Raw genomic sequence first — 20531 nt, forward strand, 5'->3', positions numbered from 1 at the left:
CAACGCCTGATTATGTTTCCGCACTCTGGAACATCTCTCACCTTGAGAGCTATTTCTTACTACATCATGCCGATTAAGGTATGTATACATCCGTTGCGACGAATTAAAAGCCTTGGTACGGAGAATACCATCTTGACTGGTCCGAGACGGAGGAGGAAAAATCATCATGTGCGTCAGCAAAACATGACGTAATACGTGACTTAATATGTTAATGGAGGATTTAAAACGTCATCATTTAAGGTTCTCCTCGGAAAATATACATTATCTTCCCTAAGAGAGAAAAAGAACGAAAAGTAAACGAGAAACGTTGCCTGAAGGAAATATGGATCATGAAATATATTTTTATTCTATTACGAACGGTAAACATCCATGAGCTCCAAAGTAGTGCTCATTGTCTGGGCTTATAAGAATATTTCACACATGAAGAAATGCTAATAAATTTAAATACAACTGCTTCACTTCAAAGGTGAACTGTATGATTAAAAACAAAATAGATTTGATAAAATTTTATTCATGTTGCGTCCTATCCTTTCTTTATATACAAAATAGAAATATATTATTCGGATATTCGGATTTGATTTTAGGATATTGATTTATTGAAGAGTTAGTAAACCATAAAACAGCACTGCACTCCCAATATGATATAAAATCAACATAATTGTTAGATAACCTGTTTTTACCTGGATAAGAAGGGGCTGGGGTGATTCTTCAGTAAGGAAATAACAACAGGGTTTACGAAGTAATGGAAACTTGGATTACTTTCCCGAAACACAGCACTCTGGCAAGATCAAACATTTAAAGAGACAATGCACTGCACAACCGACGGCCCTCTCTCGTCTATGCAATGTAGGATGTGCACGAATCGGGATCCATAATGCAACCACGATGACGTAATTGATCAAATAATTTCTACACACACGCAGATACCAACCACCGAGTTTTAAAGGCTTTGCAGACAGAACAAATCACCGGAAACCACAAGCGAGGAGAATAATATTTCAGCCAGGAAATGAAAAGAAACTGAAAGCTCCGGTGATCTATCTCACCCTGCCGCGATCCTTGTCTTTTCAACTTGGTCAAACCGTGTAAACTAATTGAAGACAGTGAAACAGTGGAACGTTGAGTCAAATCTGTAAGAGGAAGATACTAATGATATTTCATCAACTTCAAAGCAAAATTGGAATCCTTTAGATATCAATTCAATATGATGTTCGGCAATCATTATACAGATATATCAATGTTTTTATTAAAAGTAAGAACAAGTGTATAAAAGAGATCCATTGTGATTTAAGGCGTTGTATGTTACATAATCATCTATTTGTTTTGCAAGTGCAGTTCTTTAAATTAATTGCATAAATACTCTTCCGAACAATTTGCCTACAACATTTTACATCATTAGGATGAAATCTAAAATGCTCATTCAGAGCCATAATTCTATGTGTGACATTTTTAAACATGATTTTTGAATTGCAAGAATAGAGTACCGAAGTTTGATACAACTAGCTTTTCCAAACGCTTCAAAAGTCATCGACAGCTTTCAAAACCATGAGCATGTTAACCGTTTAATAGCCTGAAAATGTTATCGCAAACATCGGTACTCTATCATTGCAGATTATTGAATCTAAATAAGAAGTGGTGAAACTTGATGCAGAAGGTAATATTTGGACAGTTTCAGAAAATTGCAACCAATAGGAGGGATATGATTACATCAACTGTTTATTTTTGGTAAAACACACCTGCCGATGAAACGAGCATTTTTGTTTGGTTAACCAACATTTAGCAGGTTTGTTATCAACCACGATACGTTGGTTAAACAGAACAAAAATGAGAGGGTGGGTATAAACAACACAATGGCCTGACTGAAAGTGAAATGTATCAGTCACTGATGTCGTTATTATGGTTACCGAACACCGAATATTATCGATACTTGATGAAGATGAAATAATATCAATAAAAAATGTCTCCGTCTGCACCAAGTATCACCAACCCAAAGACATTTATGAATAATCCTATAGAGTGCATCTTAAACTCAGATATGTGCAAATAGATTATCATTTTACGTTATAGCAAAGATGTTTCTACAGAGCGTGTTAGGTGCAGCTGTGCATACAGTATCTAATGATTTGAAGAAAAAAAGTACCCTCTTGCAAAAGCTAAGAAGAGGTAATGGAAAAGATGTGTAAGACATACACCAATCTATGAAAATGTTTTGATTATATATCAATTGAATGATGAGAAAGAAGCGCTGAGAAAACCATTTAGTTTCTGTGATCATGAATAACATGCAAAAGATGAATATGAAGATATTGGATGAATATATTTCATGTAAATTAGAAATATAAACGTAGGCACAACGAAATAACGGAATTATACCAACAACACAAATGAATAAACATATAAAATAAAAACATATAAGGTAAAAAAGGAATTGACAACAATGAAATAATATCCAACAGAATATTAATACCGCATCAAAATGAATGAATATAAAATATGGTGATTAAATAAAACTTGGGATGTCGCACAGATCAAACGCCGATTTAGATGTTAAAGCAATCTCCAAGATATTTGTACAAAAGTACAATACCCAGATTAAATTTCAATACAACGTCTTGTAAAAAACAAAACTAGTCAATCTACATTTTCTGATAGAACAGTCAATCTGAATCCTATTTTCTAAACCAAAATATCAGATTCTACTCACAACTTCAGATTTACCTATTTCCTATTTGAATTAAACAGTTAAAGGGGTACTCCAGTCTGAAAATATGTATATCTAAATAAATAAAATTGAAATTCACAAAGCCAAATGCTGAAAATTCTAACAAATTTGGATAACAAAGAACAAGGTTATTGAATGTGAAATTTAGCAATATTTTGTGAAAATAGCTATATGCACGTCATCATGAATATTCATTAGGTGGGCTGCTAATGTCACATCCCCACTTTCCTTTGTCTTATGTTATTATATGAAATCACAATTGTTTCATTTTTTCATACAGGTTTGAATAATGTGTCTCCGTTATAATGAAATACGTTGCAGCAATGAATATCTAATGCACTAAATCAGTTGTCAATCTATTTTTTTCAGTCCTTGGTAGTACAAATTTGAATACACCCAATTTCATAACATAAACTACAAAAGAACAAGTGGGGATATGACATCATCAATTTCCTCATTGAATATTCAGGAAGACACGCCGAGAACTGTTGCACCGGAATGATGCAAATAACTTTGTTATTCCTTGTCCGATTATGATCAAATTTTCATTGTTTTGTTTGTCTGTTTTTTCTTTATATGTGTATTATATATAATATATATAGCCCGTAGCACCCCTTTAAGTTCCCGTATTTTCATCGAAACTAAAATTAAATACCACACACAATTATATACAACTAAATGACGGGAAAAAGTATTGTGAATAATGTAAAATCCTAGATTAAACTGCATCATTTTGAACGCATACGAATGTTTGAATAATTCAGTCCGCATTTTTGTATGTAGACGAACATTTTCATTGCCTATAGGGGGTCACTGTATTGTTTTGCTATCGATAATCCCGACTTCCAAATTTATAAACATGTTATACAATCAAGGCTGAAATATGTAGATCATTGCCCCTATGAACAAATGTAATGTACATACTAAATTGAATAACCTAAATGTTATCGAAGACAACCGACATGGATATACATTAAACTCATTTTCCCTTTCGTGGTTAGTAGTTTGAATAATATATAGTTCCATACAGTTACTACAATTGTAAACGCTTCGAAGAAACGCAATATAACTAATTATGATAACAATAAAATTGATATTTATTATAATGATAATTAAATAGATGAAATCAATAATAATAATGATAATAAAGAATAATAAGAAAAAAAACAATGAGTGTAAATGTAAAACTGTGTGTCGCGTCAAGAATGGTATGAAAGTTACAATGCTTATTTTGTAATTTCATATTCCATTGGTTTGACTTTGCATAGAAACAGTCCCATTGAATTGATAAGGTCAATGTAAAAGTAAAAATGAATATTTCCACCGGATGGGTAGACAGCTAGTGATGAAATTGTTCATATTTGAATAAATATGTGCACTCAAACGTGTGATAAAATTTGCTTCTAAAAATGTGCAGGAGTGACAGATTCTAAGAACGAGCAAACTACAAAATCAAAATATTTCATGCAAAAGAAAATAAAAGTGTTGTTTTTGTTACAGGCTTAATACAACTCCAAGCTCATAATTACTGCTATTTTACTTTCATTTTCTAAGAGTATTCTCATCTCGCTTTATCTATATATATTTTTTTACTAATACTTTGTCCGTTAAGTAAAACATAACCAAGAAGATGTTATACTCTAGCATGTTACGAAGAGAACACAGACTTGATTGCCTGTCTTCAAATAATTTTTAATAACATGCCAAACAACCACAATAAGTTTCTAATGACTACATCCAGTAATGATTATTTACTAAAGTCAACCCTTACTACGCTCAAAACCTACTTGATTCATTTGCTTTAAAGTTTGTAATAAAAAAAAAGCGAAAGAAACTGAAAAAGCGTCAGCCAGTGAATCAGATAATCGCAGCCAGTAGTGGAATCCGTGCGGTGATAGCTATATCAGAAAAAAAAGAATAGTAGAGGGTATAATATGTATACCTGAGTACTTTATTGTCGATTTATTGATTTGCATACGGGTGTCACCGGGTGGTTTTATCAACCAGGGGTGTGCTGGTACGTAGCTTTTCTTCACTTCCTTTTGTCTTTTCCGGTGAGCTTCTAATTAGAGTAAAGTTTACAGATCGAAAATATTTTTTCTTTAGTATATTCGCCATGATAACTGATTTTTTTCTTTTTTTTCAACTAAATTGTTTCATGGAAAAAGACACAGGCAAAATATTCCAAGGTGCAAGATGATTTGGATAGAACTACAGCCTATCGCAAGGGTGTTATGTCTACCTCTTTACTACGGTGAATGTTGGCCTTGTTTTGCATTAAGGTATATCCTTTGGAACTCATACTTGAAGATGCACATATCAAAATGTTAATTTGATTTAAATTGTCGTATACTATTTAAACTATACGAACTACTTATTTTTCATCAAAATTTGATTTAACGCCTTTTGGCAATTCTAATAGTGTTATGCCTAATGTTTTACCATTCTGTAACCCGGCCATTGACGCTAAATCGTAACATGGATTTACCCAAGTAAAACGGTGCACATTACACATCTCTTTAAATTGAATAAAATTGGTCTAACGTGACATTCTGTGAAATAAAAGTTGAATAAGGGTGGGTAAAATTCATAAGAAATGTAACATGCACAGGCATCAATTCATGTTTATTGCCACGAAGTCCTAAAATGGCCCTTAAAATACCACATCATATCTATGAGAACAGGGCCCCGTCTTACAAAGAGGTACGATTGATCCAATCAATCGTAACTTTATGAAAATCCATCAACGTCATAATTTTTTCTACAGGATATTTACAAAATGTCCTTTAAAAACAAAAATAAGCATACTGAATTGTCAAGAAAATAGTGACATCACATCAAGAAAATATTTTGAACATGCATAATAGATGTTGCTGGCCCTTAATAGTTGAGATTGATCGGATCAATCACAACTCTTTGTAAGGCGGGCCCCAGGTCCATCGTATCTGTCACCAAAACCCATCCACTGCTAGCACTTGATATTTATTTAGCTAAAACACATTTCCTTTTTTGTAAGATTCGAAAAAAGTGCGACATCCCATCAAGCCCATGGTGTATAAAACAAAAAATACATCAATTTCTTTTTCACACATTGGGGTTAAGGACAATGGAGGAAATTAAAACAAAATAATCAGTTACTATACATAAGCACACGAATATAATGTCGAATGTCATCCTACGTGTCGAAATGTTGACCTTAGATTTCTGGCTAATTCTGTAGGCTTATTGCTGTGTTTGCTAGAGATATATTATATACATTTTCAATAGCCCAAGTAAGGGTAAATGACTAAAAATTAGCTTCGACGAGTACAATGTTCAAAGGGATCATGTGATAGTGCTTTATGCAACTCTGTTTAATTGTTGATTTTTTTATAGAATATATCGTATATCGACCTTGCTTTAAGGACATTTTTAATCATTTGTAACATTCCAATACTGAAGAAATCGCTGTATGGTTAACATTAATATTGATGATAATAATAATCATAATAAAACCTTAATAACATTAATAGCAATCATAAATGAAATAATGCCAATAACAATAATAGTACTACTACAAGTAACAAATTAATATATGAAGATGACGATGACAAGAATAAAATGATGATAAAATAATTAATTATACATATATATTTTTTCTATTTACACTTTAAAAGATTAACATTTAGAATGATATTTGAATATTATAAATAATTTTGTAAACAATTTTTAAGACAATGGACGGATTGATGCATGTTATCTGTCTAAATATTCAAATTAAATTAGAGGTGATCAAAGATTTGTCCTGATTTCGGACTTTTGGCTGGTATCAGTTTATATTAATAGCATGTACTCGCCCGGGATACAATCACATAAACGAATCCAACTCCAGAACGATCAATTTCGAATAATACATCGGTCGTATTGAAGTTGGTTTAATTATGAGTATGTAGGACTTACGAAGGATCCAAGAACAGGACAATGTATAGTGAAATGCTCGCCAAAGTGACGACGGAAGCCTCCGAAGATTTTTTTTTTTTTTTTTACAGAAAATTGAAAAACCAGAACATAAATATTGGCATAAATTCCGGCCGAAATGAATATTCAATCAATGACAATAATACTTCGACTTATTAATCATCTGTTCATCTGAAAAAAATCATATATATTTATATATACATATTGCCGTTTTTCGTCGTTTTTGAATAATTCAGTTCTGTTCTTGAATCTTAATGCAACAATCCCACCGATGTAACTCACGGTTATAACCAAAGCTATAACGTTCCAGATTACAAACAAAATTGGAGACGTTTTTTTTTATGTGACTACACCTTTGCATCGAAACAGAAAACATCCTAGTTACTCATCTGATGCAGAGAAAAATATTTGGCGTGATGTTCGTAAGAAAATTGCTCTAGATCAATGGCTCAAACATGTCAAACATTTATGATCAAATGATGACGACACTTCTTTCTAAATGTAAAGGAGGGAATTTGCTGCTCGTCCGACCCGCTGCAGGAGCTGTGTATGCGGTGAGATGGCGCAGCTAGGTCGCGCCGCGCAGATCCGCCAATACTTCGCTGGCGTTGCCCGGACGTTTTTCTAACTCTCGTAACGCGGCGGTACCGATCGATTTTCTTGACATCTCCCCTTTCTACACTGGGCATGCCCGTAGATAAAATATTATGACGTACGACTGTCCCAGTGTCTGTTGTAAAATGAACAACGCCGTCAAATAAATCAGCTGCGTGAATATTAGTGTAATCCATGTCCAAATTCCTTGGGACGATCCGGGGACAATCACATTATCTGGACATTTCGAGACCGTAAAATTTGTTACGCTGGATAAGGCTATACATGTAATATTTACTCTTTTCCCACTAAAAACAATATGAATTCGCACTTTATTAAGCATCCTTTCACTCCTTTACACAAAGAGAGTAGTTCATGCACCATCCTTTCAGCGATGAAGGATCTGCATTGTCCTTGAAACTTTTTATGAACAAAAATGAACCTGGAACAAAACTAATTGAAGGGCATATTTGAGATTGGGGGATGGGCATCTGTACAATTACATTTGTTTTAGCAAGTCATAAGATGGATTCTAAATATGTGAGAGAGATCAAGAAAATGGTGAAAATTCAGATCGAGATCGAGAGAGAGAGAGAAAGAGAAGGGGGGAGGGAGAGATGGAGGTTGGGGGTGGGAGGGGGAGTGATAAAAAGGCCGAGCCAGAGGAAGGTCACGAACACAGAGAAAGAGAAAATGGGTGTCGAAGATTGGACATTCATTGATTTTGTGGGGCTGGGTGGGGGCTATTTTTATTTGCAGTATAGAATTGGTCTGGGTTGTGCCACAAAATGAAATAGCACGGGTGATGGTCGGGGAAGGGGAGAGGGGAGGGGGCTGCAACAATGCCAAGGAGTATTTAGCGTGAATGGAGGTGGCTATACTCGAGTATACATTATGATATTAATACACAATCTTGTTGCTCCACGATTATTGACGATGTTAAGCTATTCTAAATGAATGGTCAATCAATTTACATAATCATGAGTGTTAGTTTTGATAGGCAAAAGGGTGGGATGGTATTCTACAAGATGAATGTTAGTAAACATTGAATGAAATGTAAAAATGGGGGCAAAATGACATTTTGTCATAAAAGCACATTTTTAAGGCTTATCGATTTGAGACCGTGAACACGAAGATGCCACGAAATAGATTTTTTTTCTCAAGAATTTAGATTCAAAACACAAATTGATGTGAAGAAAAACAACACTTGGGGTGCGGTAATAATTCTTTGAGACATGCCTGGTATATACGGTGTTTGGAGATAGTGATAAAGGCCGTTTGTGGTGGTGTTAAAATTCGGTTCCTCTGCGAAGTATTCGTGATAGAATGAGAGAAAAAAAATATAACAAAAAGAACAAGGGTGATGAGAAAAATGTGTTAGTCTATGACGTTAAAAAGTAACGAAAACCAGTGAAATAATAAACAATAATTGAGGAGCTACTGACATCAGAATGTTAGTATTACACATATTCTAGTTAGTCCTGGTACATAATGGGTGTTGAATGTTGTTGGGAATTTGTAAAATCTAAACATAGAAAGGACTATTGTAGTACTACTTGAGATCCATGAAATCAATGTGGGCATGGCGTACCAAGGAGGGAGGGGGGGGGGGGTGTTATAAGAAGTACACATCGATTGTTAAAAAAGCTACGTTAGTATGAAAATTAAGCATATTTAGGGGAAAATGGCTTTTTGCGCGTAATGGTTGCTCTGTGTGTATGGTGAAATAGAGAGGGACGATTATCATTAACACTTTATGCGAGGGTTCCTTATTAGCCCATGTGAGCGAAATATTTTGTATAAGATATATAAACATGATTTAATATTAAAACGACGGATTGAAGTAGGCTAATGATACACTGTTTATTTCTAAAACATAATAATACATCGTGTTTGTGAAATAATACATTATACGGGTTATCCACATTATAGTTACAATGTTCAAATCAGAAATAAGACAAACATGTAAAATTATGAATATGACTGAAGCCTTATTAAACAAATGTACCACACAACAGCCAAGGTGATAACAAAAACAATAGTAGCAACGGTAATTCCTAACAAAATAATAATGTACACCCCTTTGTATTAAACTAACACCATTCATATCATCGAGCAAACAAGTTTATGAAACATTAAACTAAATGAATCGTTTGCCTCAGTCATATCGATAATGAAATGGAGGATGTGCCTATATACTTTGAAACAATGAATCTATATCGTGATTAGTGATCACTAAAATGTAATGGTGACAGCCCATGTGAGTAAAAAAAACAAAAAAACATTATGTCCCAACATGCTCTCTGTTCATATCAAATAGCATTTATAGGCTTTGTTGTAAAATACGAAACATACAAATATTGATAAAATATAATAGATGTAAATGAGTGTAGATACTATATAATTAGTGAAATAGTAATACCATCTATTATATTTTTGCGAATTCATGTGGGTGTCATGGTAAAAAAAGTTTATATTATATGGACTTGTGTTAGTGCGTAGTGATTGCTTTACAACCTAAATATGAGAAGATCAAAATATGGTAAACAAAAGAAAATTATAACTTCTTTAAGGCGTAAATGTGTAAAAAAAAAATGCTGAATCAATCAGTATTGAGCAAGGGGGAAATGGGTATGATAGGATTTATCTTTGAACTAAAATATTTGAAGACTATAATGCTTGTAAAATAGTATGTAATCTTTTCAGCGCTGGGATTGGAATTTCTGCATTATGATGGATTAACAGAAGTCGTGAACCTCATAACATCATGACATTTTTCTGCCAAGCGATATGTTATTGTTTTGAAATGAATTGTTTAATGATTACTCCCATATATTTTTTAACCAACCTACAAGTTGGTTAAGATATGAATCAAACAGCTGTTGGTTAAAACAAAATTGTATCCAAGTTTAATAGGTTCCTTTTTGAAATCTACAATCACACAGGTGGAAGCTTCATATTTTAACCAACTTATATAGATTGTTAAAAAAAATCGGAGGGTCTAGGGGTGGTATTGCAATATAGCAATTATGAGCAAATGATCTAATAAATTATTTATCATTGTTATGTTTGTATTGTCTGTTATTAAAGCCATTAACGAAAATAATCAAAAGAGGAAGCAAGTTTTGTTAGTTTATAATTACCTCCCTCGCTGCTGTCGCCATCATCTTCAATTATCCCACTTCGCAGCGAGTGCTGTGTACCCTCTTTGTCGGGAGGGGGCGCTCTATCAACTGGACAAGAAGGGGCATCGTCCTCACTCGAGCTTTGACGAGATTGGTACGCAAGGGGACATCCCATGGTCACCGAATCCCGGGCGATGAGGCTGGTCGAGGCCAACTCGAATACACAATTTTCATGGTGGGTTATCTGGAGGAGTTGTCATGGAGAGGGAGAGAGAGAGAGAATAAAGGGAGAGAAGGATAGAGAGGATAGGAGTTGAGGAGCAAATGAAAGTATTAGATTTTTTAATCCAGTTATTAATTCGCCATCACATTAATATTTTTTTATCATTGATTATTTTGTGTAGACGGCCATCGTAAACTGCTAGTACCATATGCCGACACTGAGCGCTCTGAGACAAAAGTCTATGACAATATTTACAAACAGTGTATTTTATCTGAACATGTTATCCTGTATAAAGATGTTTTAATAAATAAATAAATAAAAACATTTTAAAAAATGGCACACAGATATCAAAACATAAAACTAGCATAAAAATGTTAATCAGATGCCGAAATTGGTTTACTTGAACAAATCTTCATGGCTTTTTGCCCAATGCAAGATCTACATAAATTCTTTACCACTGACATTTCGTTTTGTTCCCAAAGCATTTGATGAACTAAATCACAAAAGTAACAGCTACACACGGGGGGGGTGGGACAGGGGTGGTACAAAATATATAACCTAAATTGGGGGTGAAATACCGAAATTAAAAAGAAAGCACCCAACAAAATCAAAACAAACAAAAAAACGATAAAAATATATAATAATACCAATTTGAAATTCAACCCTTAAAATGTTTACTCTTTTGATTCAGCACAATGCAAAATATACCAGGGGCCTGATTCATGACGAGTTGAAACTGTTGTAACTTTGCCATTACGGCAACTACATGTACCATGGAAACCTTGATTTTGATTGGCTGCTGAGCCCTGTTGCCACGGTAGTTGCAAAATAATGGCAAAGTTACGGGATCAAACAAGTCTAAAATGCCTATATTTGGGGGAAACGGGGATCACATTTCCAGGCACCATTTGTCATAGGGAGATCTTCACGACCTTCGTCACCCATCCCTTTTCAGTCACAATGCACCCCAGCCTCCATAAACATAAAGGTGCCAAACACATCGACCCATCGCATTTTCGGAAATACCCCCAGCGCATAAATTCGAGCCGTCCGTCATAATCTTTCAATTTCAATTTATAGCAAAACAACGGGGATTCCTTGCCGGGGCATACGTGCAAAAGAAGGCGTAAAATCGATCCGTCGCTGCAGATGAGTTCAGATGGGTTCATCATATTCTATTTCTATCTGAAAATTTAACACACGCTTGGCTAAATGGTACCTGCGTGGCTCCATTGGCGCAATTCGGAGGAGGAATACGAGGAAAGGGGTTAAGGGGACAGCAGTCCAATCCCCTCGTCAAAGAAGAAGGCACAGTTCCAATTTGTTTAGGCGGGGGGGGGGGTAGGGGGCTGAAAATATATCCGTAGTTATTCGTAATTATTTTCGCCCCGAAACAAGAGGTCGAATCAAAGTTCGAATTAAATTTGATATTTTTTGACAGGTCTGGGCAGCAGAATTTATTTTAAGTTGTGGTTCGGGTGGGGGCTGACCATGTGAAATAACAAATATAGCAACACCCAATCAGGTGACTTCTTAAAATACATATTTGCTCGTTTATTGAAACGAGTAGGGGCTGAAGCATGCAGCCCCTTCAATTCATGATCCTTGCAAGAGTATTTTACAACATACATCTTCTTTTTTTTCTTTCTCATTGTTCACATGGTGCAGTGCACCGGCTCGCCCATTCCGAATCAGATCACGCAATGCCACTGTCTCAATCCCCCTGTGATGAATATGACCCTTTCCTAATTCCAAACAAAAAAATGAACTTCACATCTAGATAAACATTATCCCCCAAACCCCGATTCATGCCATAGTTACACCTGCGAAGCCGATTCCAGACCGATCAAAGCTATTACGTTCTTTCAAATGGCATACATGGGTCGGTTTGGAGTCGGTTTCGGTTCAGCCACACGAACGAAACCGACATCAGACCGATCAAAGCTTTTATGTTATTACCAATGATATACCATCGGTCTGTTTGAAGTCGGTTTTGTTGGTGTGACTGCGCATGACTAATGATAGAATGCCAGAGGTGAAATGGGAAAAATAAAGTTTTCTGGGAAATATGGATTTCCCAGCCTGAAGAGGGCGCGTTCCACGCTTCTCATTTCTCCTGGATCATGTGGATACCACGATATACTGGCAAATAATCGCTCAGCCTTTTCTTCAAAAAAATGATCCATGGAACGAAGTATTCTAATTTTCATGATACCAATCGATTTAGATTTCTTGGTAATAAACGTTACACCAACTGTATTTAACGAAATTGTGAGTTTATCGATGTAACAAAAATACATATACTGATTCTGTGTCAGGGAGAAAAGTATAGTTCACAAAACCATGCCACAATTTCTTTCAAAAGGTATTTGCTAACTCTACAGAGCTATACAAAATAAAGAAGATCATTATCAACTACGATGAAAAAGTAAGCGAAACGAAAATCGGATAAAGAAAAAGGTATGGTAAAGTCTCCCAAAACGTCCCTTTTTAATAGGGCAATTCACATTGATATAATTACGTTATTACAAGATGGTCGATTTCTTTAGCGGCGTTACAAGAAATATGGAAAAATAAAACTGTTCACATTTAAAAGCGGTTGGCAAGAGATGCATTGGTCATTGTTGTATGATGCTATAACGAAAAATAAATGAATTCGTTGGAAGAATATTATGGAAAATTAAATCAGACGACCTAACCAAATGCATAACATGTAATATTTTTCATGAGCGCATGAGCGCCATCCACGGTAACACAACTCAAACACTTGAAGAAGAAAAAATAAATAAAAGTAGGTCATTCTATGGTGGTTTTTTTTTGCAATGCTGAATAAGATTGACACTCAATACTTCATAGGATTACTCCCTCTGCTTCGGGGAGATTCAGTTTGCATTATCGCATTTCAATCACTGCGCTCAATTCTCTCTTCCCTCGTTTATTACTTCAGGGCTCCGTTACACAAATCTTAGCGATGAATAGCAAATATGAAAGAACACTTGTGATTGGTTCCTTGTCAGTATTTCTAACATAATCATGATAATGGGCATGTCAGTGCATTAAGAGATTCGGATCGCTAATCTGGTCTCTAAACCTAAAACTGAGGATCCTACGAAAAGTTACTTAACACCAAAGCGAGGATGTCCTCGATTTGCGTGTTGTCATCGTTCGTAATGCAAAATACGTGTGTGTAAGTCCTCGGTTGCCGGTGTGGGTATGGTAGGGTTAATCCATATTCATTTTTTTATTTTGTCCACTTTTACATACCTTATACCATCAAACCAACCAACAGTATCCATAACTCCACTATTAACTATATTATAGAAATATATTGACCATTCTAGAGACATAAACTGAAAACTACCACTCCCCATGATTTAAGAGAAATGTTTTTTTGGAGGTATGTAAAACGGAGAGGAATCTATTCGCATGTCATAGAAGCGTAGAGTAATGAAAACAAATGCAATCGTTCTAAATATACCTAAGATGATGCTCCACTTAGCTATACTAAAACAAAAGGAAAGCTAATTATGATAACAACTGATGAGGAGTAGAAATGAAAAAAAAAGAAAATAAGGAGTCATGAATTTGTTCCGCTTCGTCACCGTGGAAAACTGACGCATACAGACGAATGCAGGTATCGTTAAGGGATGTGGGTTTTTTTGTATCGTAATGACAACGTAATGAATCTGCGTCGCTACCTAAAAAGGTTAATTGTCTAATGGAAGCACATTTCGGTTATCTTCATTTATATTCCTCTCTTAAAACAGATATCAATTTTCCTCGTTTTTGTTTATATTAAATGGGACGAGGAAATTTCAAAAGAATGGTACGTGCACCGTATCGAGCCAATATATCACGGATGACAACTTAATCCCCCCATCTTCACTTCCAATATTGGATAACAAGCTCTAACGGGAGATGATTACATGGGACAAAAATACGGGATCATTCGGATTAACTAGATTGAAATTACGAGACCCGGCATTTGTGATGAGTATGAGGCCTATACATTCCGCGAGAAAATCTTTGAAGCGTCGTCATTTTCCCCAGGTATACGGAATGAAAATGTGAAAACTAAGGCACAGAGGCGAGGAAAAAAGGGATGGAAAGGGGAAAGGGGGACCCAAGGGCGAGGACGACTCAAGAACACTGAATTTATAGACAACTTATACACTGCAAAAACTCCGGTGTTAATTTAACACCAGTCCGGAATCTATTTATGTCCACACCAGAGAAGTATTAAAACAACACCAGTTTGGAATTAAACCGATGCTGTTTTAATACTTATTGGTGTTGCATAAATACCTATCTGGAGTTATATAGACTAATACCGGAACCGATGTTGTTTAAAAATTCTCTGGTGTGGACATATATAGATTCAGGGCTGGTGTTAAATCAATACCGGAATTTTTGCAGTATATCAAGTACATCCACCTGTTGTCTGCTGAGAGAAACACCGACAGATGTGATTAGAAAGAAAAGGGAAAATACAACAAAAGGGGAGATGAAAGTGTCAGCCTTACAATAAGTATAACCATTAAAATTATGTGTTATACCTCGGTCACATTTGCTCTACGGCGGCCGTACGGCGAGTCGAAACAGTCGTTTTATACATTGTTATTGTTCAAACCCACTCTATGTAGCTGATACAAAAAATGTTAAAACGGCTGTATAAATGAAAAAAATTGGGGTTTCTATTACGGCATACGCAACTCCCGAAATCCCTTGTCCAAATACGTCTAAAGACGTTCCGGGCGATACATTTTTGGTATAAATCTAATTTTTTTCACATACTTCCACATGTCCATGACATTGCTGAACTTATTTTTGAGAGCTTTAGCATGTTTGGTAAACCAGTAATTTCTTGCTACACGAATAAGGGATTCTTAATATCGTCACATTTTTGGAGGTGGGGGGCTTTCTCGCATGTTATCATGCTAAGGCTATTGAGAATCCTGACCATCTGAAACAAAACCTAAGTCATGGTAGCTTTTTTACAACTACCTCAATTCAATTCAATTCAATCTTTACTTCGCAAATAGGATAAAAATACAAAGAAACATCAAATAATGTGATTAGATAATAAAATAAATTGCGTGGCTTTCCATGAAGGTTAAAAGAAACCTGTAAGGCTGGATCGCCAAAACATAGTAAAACACAAAAATAGAAAGAAAAAAACCCAGAATGTCATATCATTATAAACACAACGTAGGAAAAAGGAGAAAAAACTCAAAAATACAAAAAGACACGAATCGAAGGGGGGGGGGGTAGATACGGTACAAGTAATGCATTGATATCAACTGCGAAAATTAATAATAATTTACTACAAATTTTTTTGTACTGTTTTCTAAAGGAAGATATAAATTGTGAATTAGTTATTTAGTTATTATTTGGGGAATCTCATTCCATTGTTTTGGACCTATTAACTCAATGATTTAGCTTCGTGACTAGACTTGATAGTCCATAAATGTAACTTATTTGAAGAACGGGTATTATGATTATGAACATGATTATTGTATTGAAAAAGATATGAAAAAGGAGTGGGTAACAACCTCTTCTTGTATATTGCGAGTTCTTGCTTATTAATATCATATATATTAGTAGAGAAAATTTCTTAAATAAAGGTGCGGATGGTGCTAGGTAATGGGAATTAGTAATTATTCTTAAACATTTCTTTTGAACTTTGAATATTGAGTCCAATTCATATGAGGTTACATTGGTAGACCAGACAATATTGCAATATTTTAAATAAGGGGAAATTATGGAATGATATAGAGTCATTAGATTTTTATGAAGCAAACTATGCTTAAGTTTGTAAAGTAAACCAGTATTCCTACTTTTCTGATGTAATACATTTATCATATGGTACTTAAAACTCCAAAGATTATTCAATGTGACACCTAAAAAGTTAATGGAATTACTTAATTCGATACGTTATTTAAAGATATAGCCTACCCTCGTTAACTAGCATCCAATAGCGTGAAAAGTGAACGTGACTTCCCTCGGGATGCTCGGCAACTTCTCTATGGCTGCATTATCAATAATCATAATTTACATTTTCAACTTCAAAATATGTCTGATCCACAATATGAAGTGAACATGGTGAAACACATATCTCGACCTTTATTCAAGATACCCTTAAGGGCAGGTGGCCGCCCCTAAAACATAAACAGTGCAAAGGAATATAAACACAATAGGCGATATTTTGTGACTATTCCGCGTGTTATGACAAATCCAGATACCCAATTAAATTTTAGAAGCGCTAAGTACAAGTCAAAGGTTCCAAATCGTTCATGTTCATATTCATTGTTTGGGATTGAAGACGGATTATTTGTGTCTTCATGAAATATGCTCGTCTGTCATTTTCTCAAACATCACACTTATGGATATAGGCCCTATTCTTTCCCCATGCAATTAAACAATCAAATGAAGGATTTTGAAATTTTTAAAGAACTGACGGATGGAATTTACACTTTCTCTTGACATGCTTGAGTGACATTAATTAAATGTGACCTCTTAATTACTACCTGATAGCTATGGCTAAAACTTGGCTTAACAGTCAAGAGGGGGAGGGGGGCGTTAAGCGTTATCATATTTTCATTTGAAAGGGTGAACTTAATTGATAATGAGCATATTTATCATAAAAATATATATTTCATAAAGGATGGACATCACTGCTTGAAAAATACAAGCACGGAAATCTATCATCGCCTCATTATTACTTGTGTTACAAAACACACAGATGTCTCAACTATTCGTCGGGACTCATTTTACGATGAAATCCAAATTTTTCGTCGACATTCCCAGAGGGGCACCCAAATTGATACACGTACCGGAGTATCGTAAATCACTGCGTTTAAAAAGAGAAGAAAATGCGCATTTCGACACTATTTACATTTGGGAGTAGATTTATTTTCTCGTTATAAGGAGGTGTTGAGATATTTCCGTGACCGGCCTACATGAAATTGGATAATATTCCAAAAAACAACAAGCGACGATGGAGCGGCAATTATTATACAGCGGCGTGAGAGAAAGGCCTATAATTCTTGACGCTTACCTCTTTACCATCGGTGAAAAGCATTCGGGTGCATTAGTTGTATAAACTTGAAAAAAAAAGACAAACCACCACTAACAATAGGGAAAAACTGCATTCTGCTTATAAACGTATACGACTGTTACTAACGGAATACAATTCAATTTTTCCCCTATTTAAAACCAACGAATTGCCTGCAATGGCAAGGCAGTCATGGCAGTGCGGCTTTAAAAAATAAAGCAAGATATCAAAAAAAGATAAAGAGATAACAAAACAACAGAACGTCTTTCTCCAAAACCCACAAATCAATAATTTTATACAAGCTACGTTTTACTGTATCCCTCTCACAATGCATACCCCTTCAGCATCCACCCACCCATCCACAGGGCAGAAATCCATGCCCACAAAACGCCTGGGTTAAGAACATGAATGGACGCACTACCACCCCAAGACAAAAAAAATCGTAATTGTAACTTATTGATTGGTATCATAATGGACCTACAAAAGCAGAAAAGGTAAAATTTATTCCCGAAGCAGTGAGGAATGCAAACAACCTATAGCTGTCCATTAAAGGGAAAGCTCACCATGGTGAAAACTTTGTTGTAAAAATAGCAGAAAAATACTGAAAAATATTGACGGAGGTTTGAGAAAAACCGTCAACGATAAGAATGTCATTTTCTTTCTTCTAATTTGTGACGTCAGATATGAGCAGCTTGCCCATGTGTTACGTAATATAAATCAAAAAGTTCATGTTTTAATGGTTTATGATGACCCCCCCCCTTTTTTATATAAACGGGCATGAAAATATACTGAAGGTACCATTATAAAATATATTTTCAATTTTCTGAGAAAATGACATTTCATTATTATCTTTATTAAAACATACGATATGTAGAAAAGCTGCTCGTATATGACGTCAGAAATCAAATAATTAAAATTCTAATAACTTTTTTTTTATTCATTGATGGATTTTTCTCAAGCATTCGCCAATATTGTTTTTTCTATTTTAAGAATAATTTTTGATGTCAGGGTGATTTTCCCCTTTACATAATGAATAGGCCTATAACTAAATATCAATGAAGCTAACTGTGAAAACTTAAAGGGGAATGAAACCTTTGGAACAAGTAGGCTTGTGTCGAAACAGAAAAATCAAAGAATAAGAACAAAGAAAGTTTGAGAAAAATCGGACAAATAATGAGAAAGTTATGAGCATTTGAATATTGCAATCTCTAATGCTATGGAGATCCTTCTATTGGCAACGTGACAAGGATGTGTGATGTCACACATGAACAACTTTCCCTTTGATGGACTATGAAATACCCTGAAAATGTGTCTTTTTGCTTTTTCGTATGGTGATACAAACTCTTTATCCATGATGTATTCTTTAAAAATCTGTATTACGTGCCCTCCTATAGAAAGAATACATGTTCTACTGATTGATGTAATAAAAGAGGCAATTTAAGTGAAATATATACTAAAGTAATGGGGAGAGTTGTTCAAGAGTGCACATCACACATCTTTTTCGCATTGCCAATGTGAGGATCTCCATAGCATTAGAGAATGCAATATTCAAATGCTCATAACTTTCTCATTATTTGTCCGATTTTTCTCAAACTTTCTTTGTTCTTATTCTTTGTGGCATTGTGAGAGGGATACAATAAAACGTAGCTTGTATAAAATTATTGATTTGTGGGTTTTGGAGAAAGACGTTCTGTGGTTTTGTTACCTTTTCATCCATTTTGCTTTATGTTTTTAAAGCCGCACTGCCTTGCCACTGCAGCCAATTCGTTGGTTTTTAAATAGGGGGAAAGTAGTTAGTTGTATTCCGTTTATAGTAACTGTCATATGCGTTTATACTTTCTCATTGCTTGTCCGATTTTTCTCAAACTTTCGTTGATCGGTTTCTTTGATTTTTCTGTTTTCACACAAGCTATCTTGGTCCAAAGGTTTCATTCTCCTTTAAATTGATTGAAGTACTTACCGATTCCCATGTTAAAGGCAAATTTGGTCTCTTCATCTCAAATGCGTCGCTGAGTATTTGGCCCTCAAGGCCAGGTAGTACCGCCTTGAGACCACGCCCTGTACAAAGAAGAGAGAGGGAGAGATAACATAAGAATGTAGATACAAATATGGAGCTTCGGCGAGATGAAATTTCCTAAATCAGACATGCCATGATTATCAATAATGTCCTATCTATACTTTTTTCTAATATCGTTCTGAAAGTGCATGATTTCATGAAAAAAATGCAATTGGAAAAAAACTTTGGAAACAAAGCGTTAAATAGTGAAACAAATGTTGATTAAAAAACTATGGGCGGTGTATAAACTATGTGCGTGAGAGTGTTGTTGGGGTGTATGTGTGTGTTTAAGGTGCGTGTGTATTTGGGTAGTGTCCATGAGGCCGAGCATGGGCCGAGTGACCCATATACGTTTGTCTACAAAATCAGACGGTTTTCCGCTTAGCCTGACCACGATGATGTTCAATGTAAACTGAAAAATACGTAGAAGCCATTTATGCTTCTTCAGGGCAAACCGAAAGCAAGGTTTTTAAGATTATACTAAGCCCCCCCCTCCAAAAAAAAAGAAATAAGTAAAAATAAATAAATGAATATGTTGTAGACAAACAGTGACCATCGACCTCGTCGATTCGGAAGCCCCCGATTATCTTTTGCATATGCTCAGTCGCCTTGATGACCACCAGAGTGTATAGGCCCATCAATCAGAAAAACATAGTAAATAATTCAGCCCAACGTAACTAACCCCAACGTGCTGTTAATCATTCATTCACACTCGCTCTGTCCAAGTCTGTGTGGAGCAATTCCGTATCGATCCCTGGATACTTATCCGCATTATTAACATTTGGCATAATCTAAAACCA

At 35.2% G+C, this 20531-nt stretch overlaps 1 protein-coding gene across 3 annotated transcripts in view; it reads right to left on the reverse strand.

Annotated features, from left to right (window-relative positions):
- LOC121421582 (soluble guanylate cyclase gcy-31-like) overlaps positions 1 to 19730 on the reverse strand; it is a 28610-nt gene extending 8880 nt beyond the window's left edge. For 2 of the 3 annotated variants that reach the window (XM_041616332.1, XM_041616331.1), the window contains exons 1-3: positions 19636 to 19730; positions 10417 to 10642; positions 4665 to 4784 (exon numbers count right to left, since the gene is read on the reverse strand). In XM_041616332.1, the coding sequence (XP_041472266.1) occupies positions 4665 to 4784; positions 10417 to 10642; positions 19636 to 19671 (382 nt within the window). In that variant the 5' untranslated portion in view covers positions 19672 to 19730. The remainder of the gene's footprint in view (positions 1 to 4664; positions 4785 to 10416; positions 10643 to 19635) is intronic. The other variant, XM_041616333.1, reaches the window with a different exon arrangement.
- Positions 19731 to 20531: the final 801 nt, after the last annotated feature.

This window comes from Lytechinus variegatus, chromosome 9 (assembly GCF_018143015.1).
Source record: "Lytechinus variegatus isolate NC3 chromosome 9, Lvar_3.0, whole genome shotgun sequence".
NCBI lineage: Eukaryota > Metazoa > Echinodermata > Echinoidea > Temnopleuroida > Toxopneustidae > Lytechinus > Lytechinus variegatus.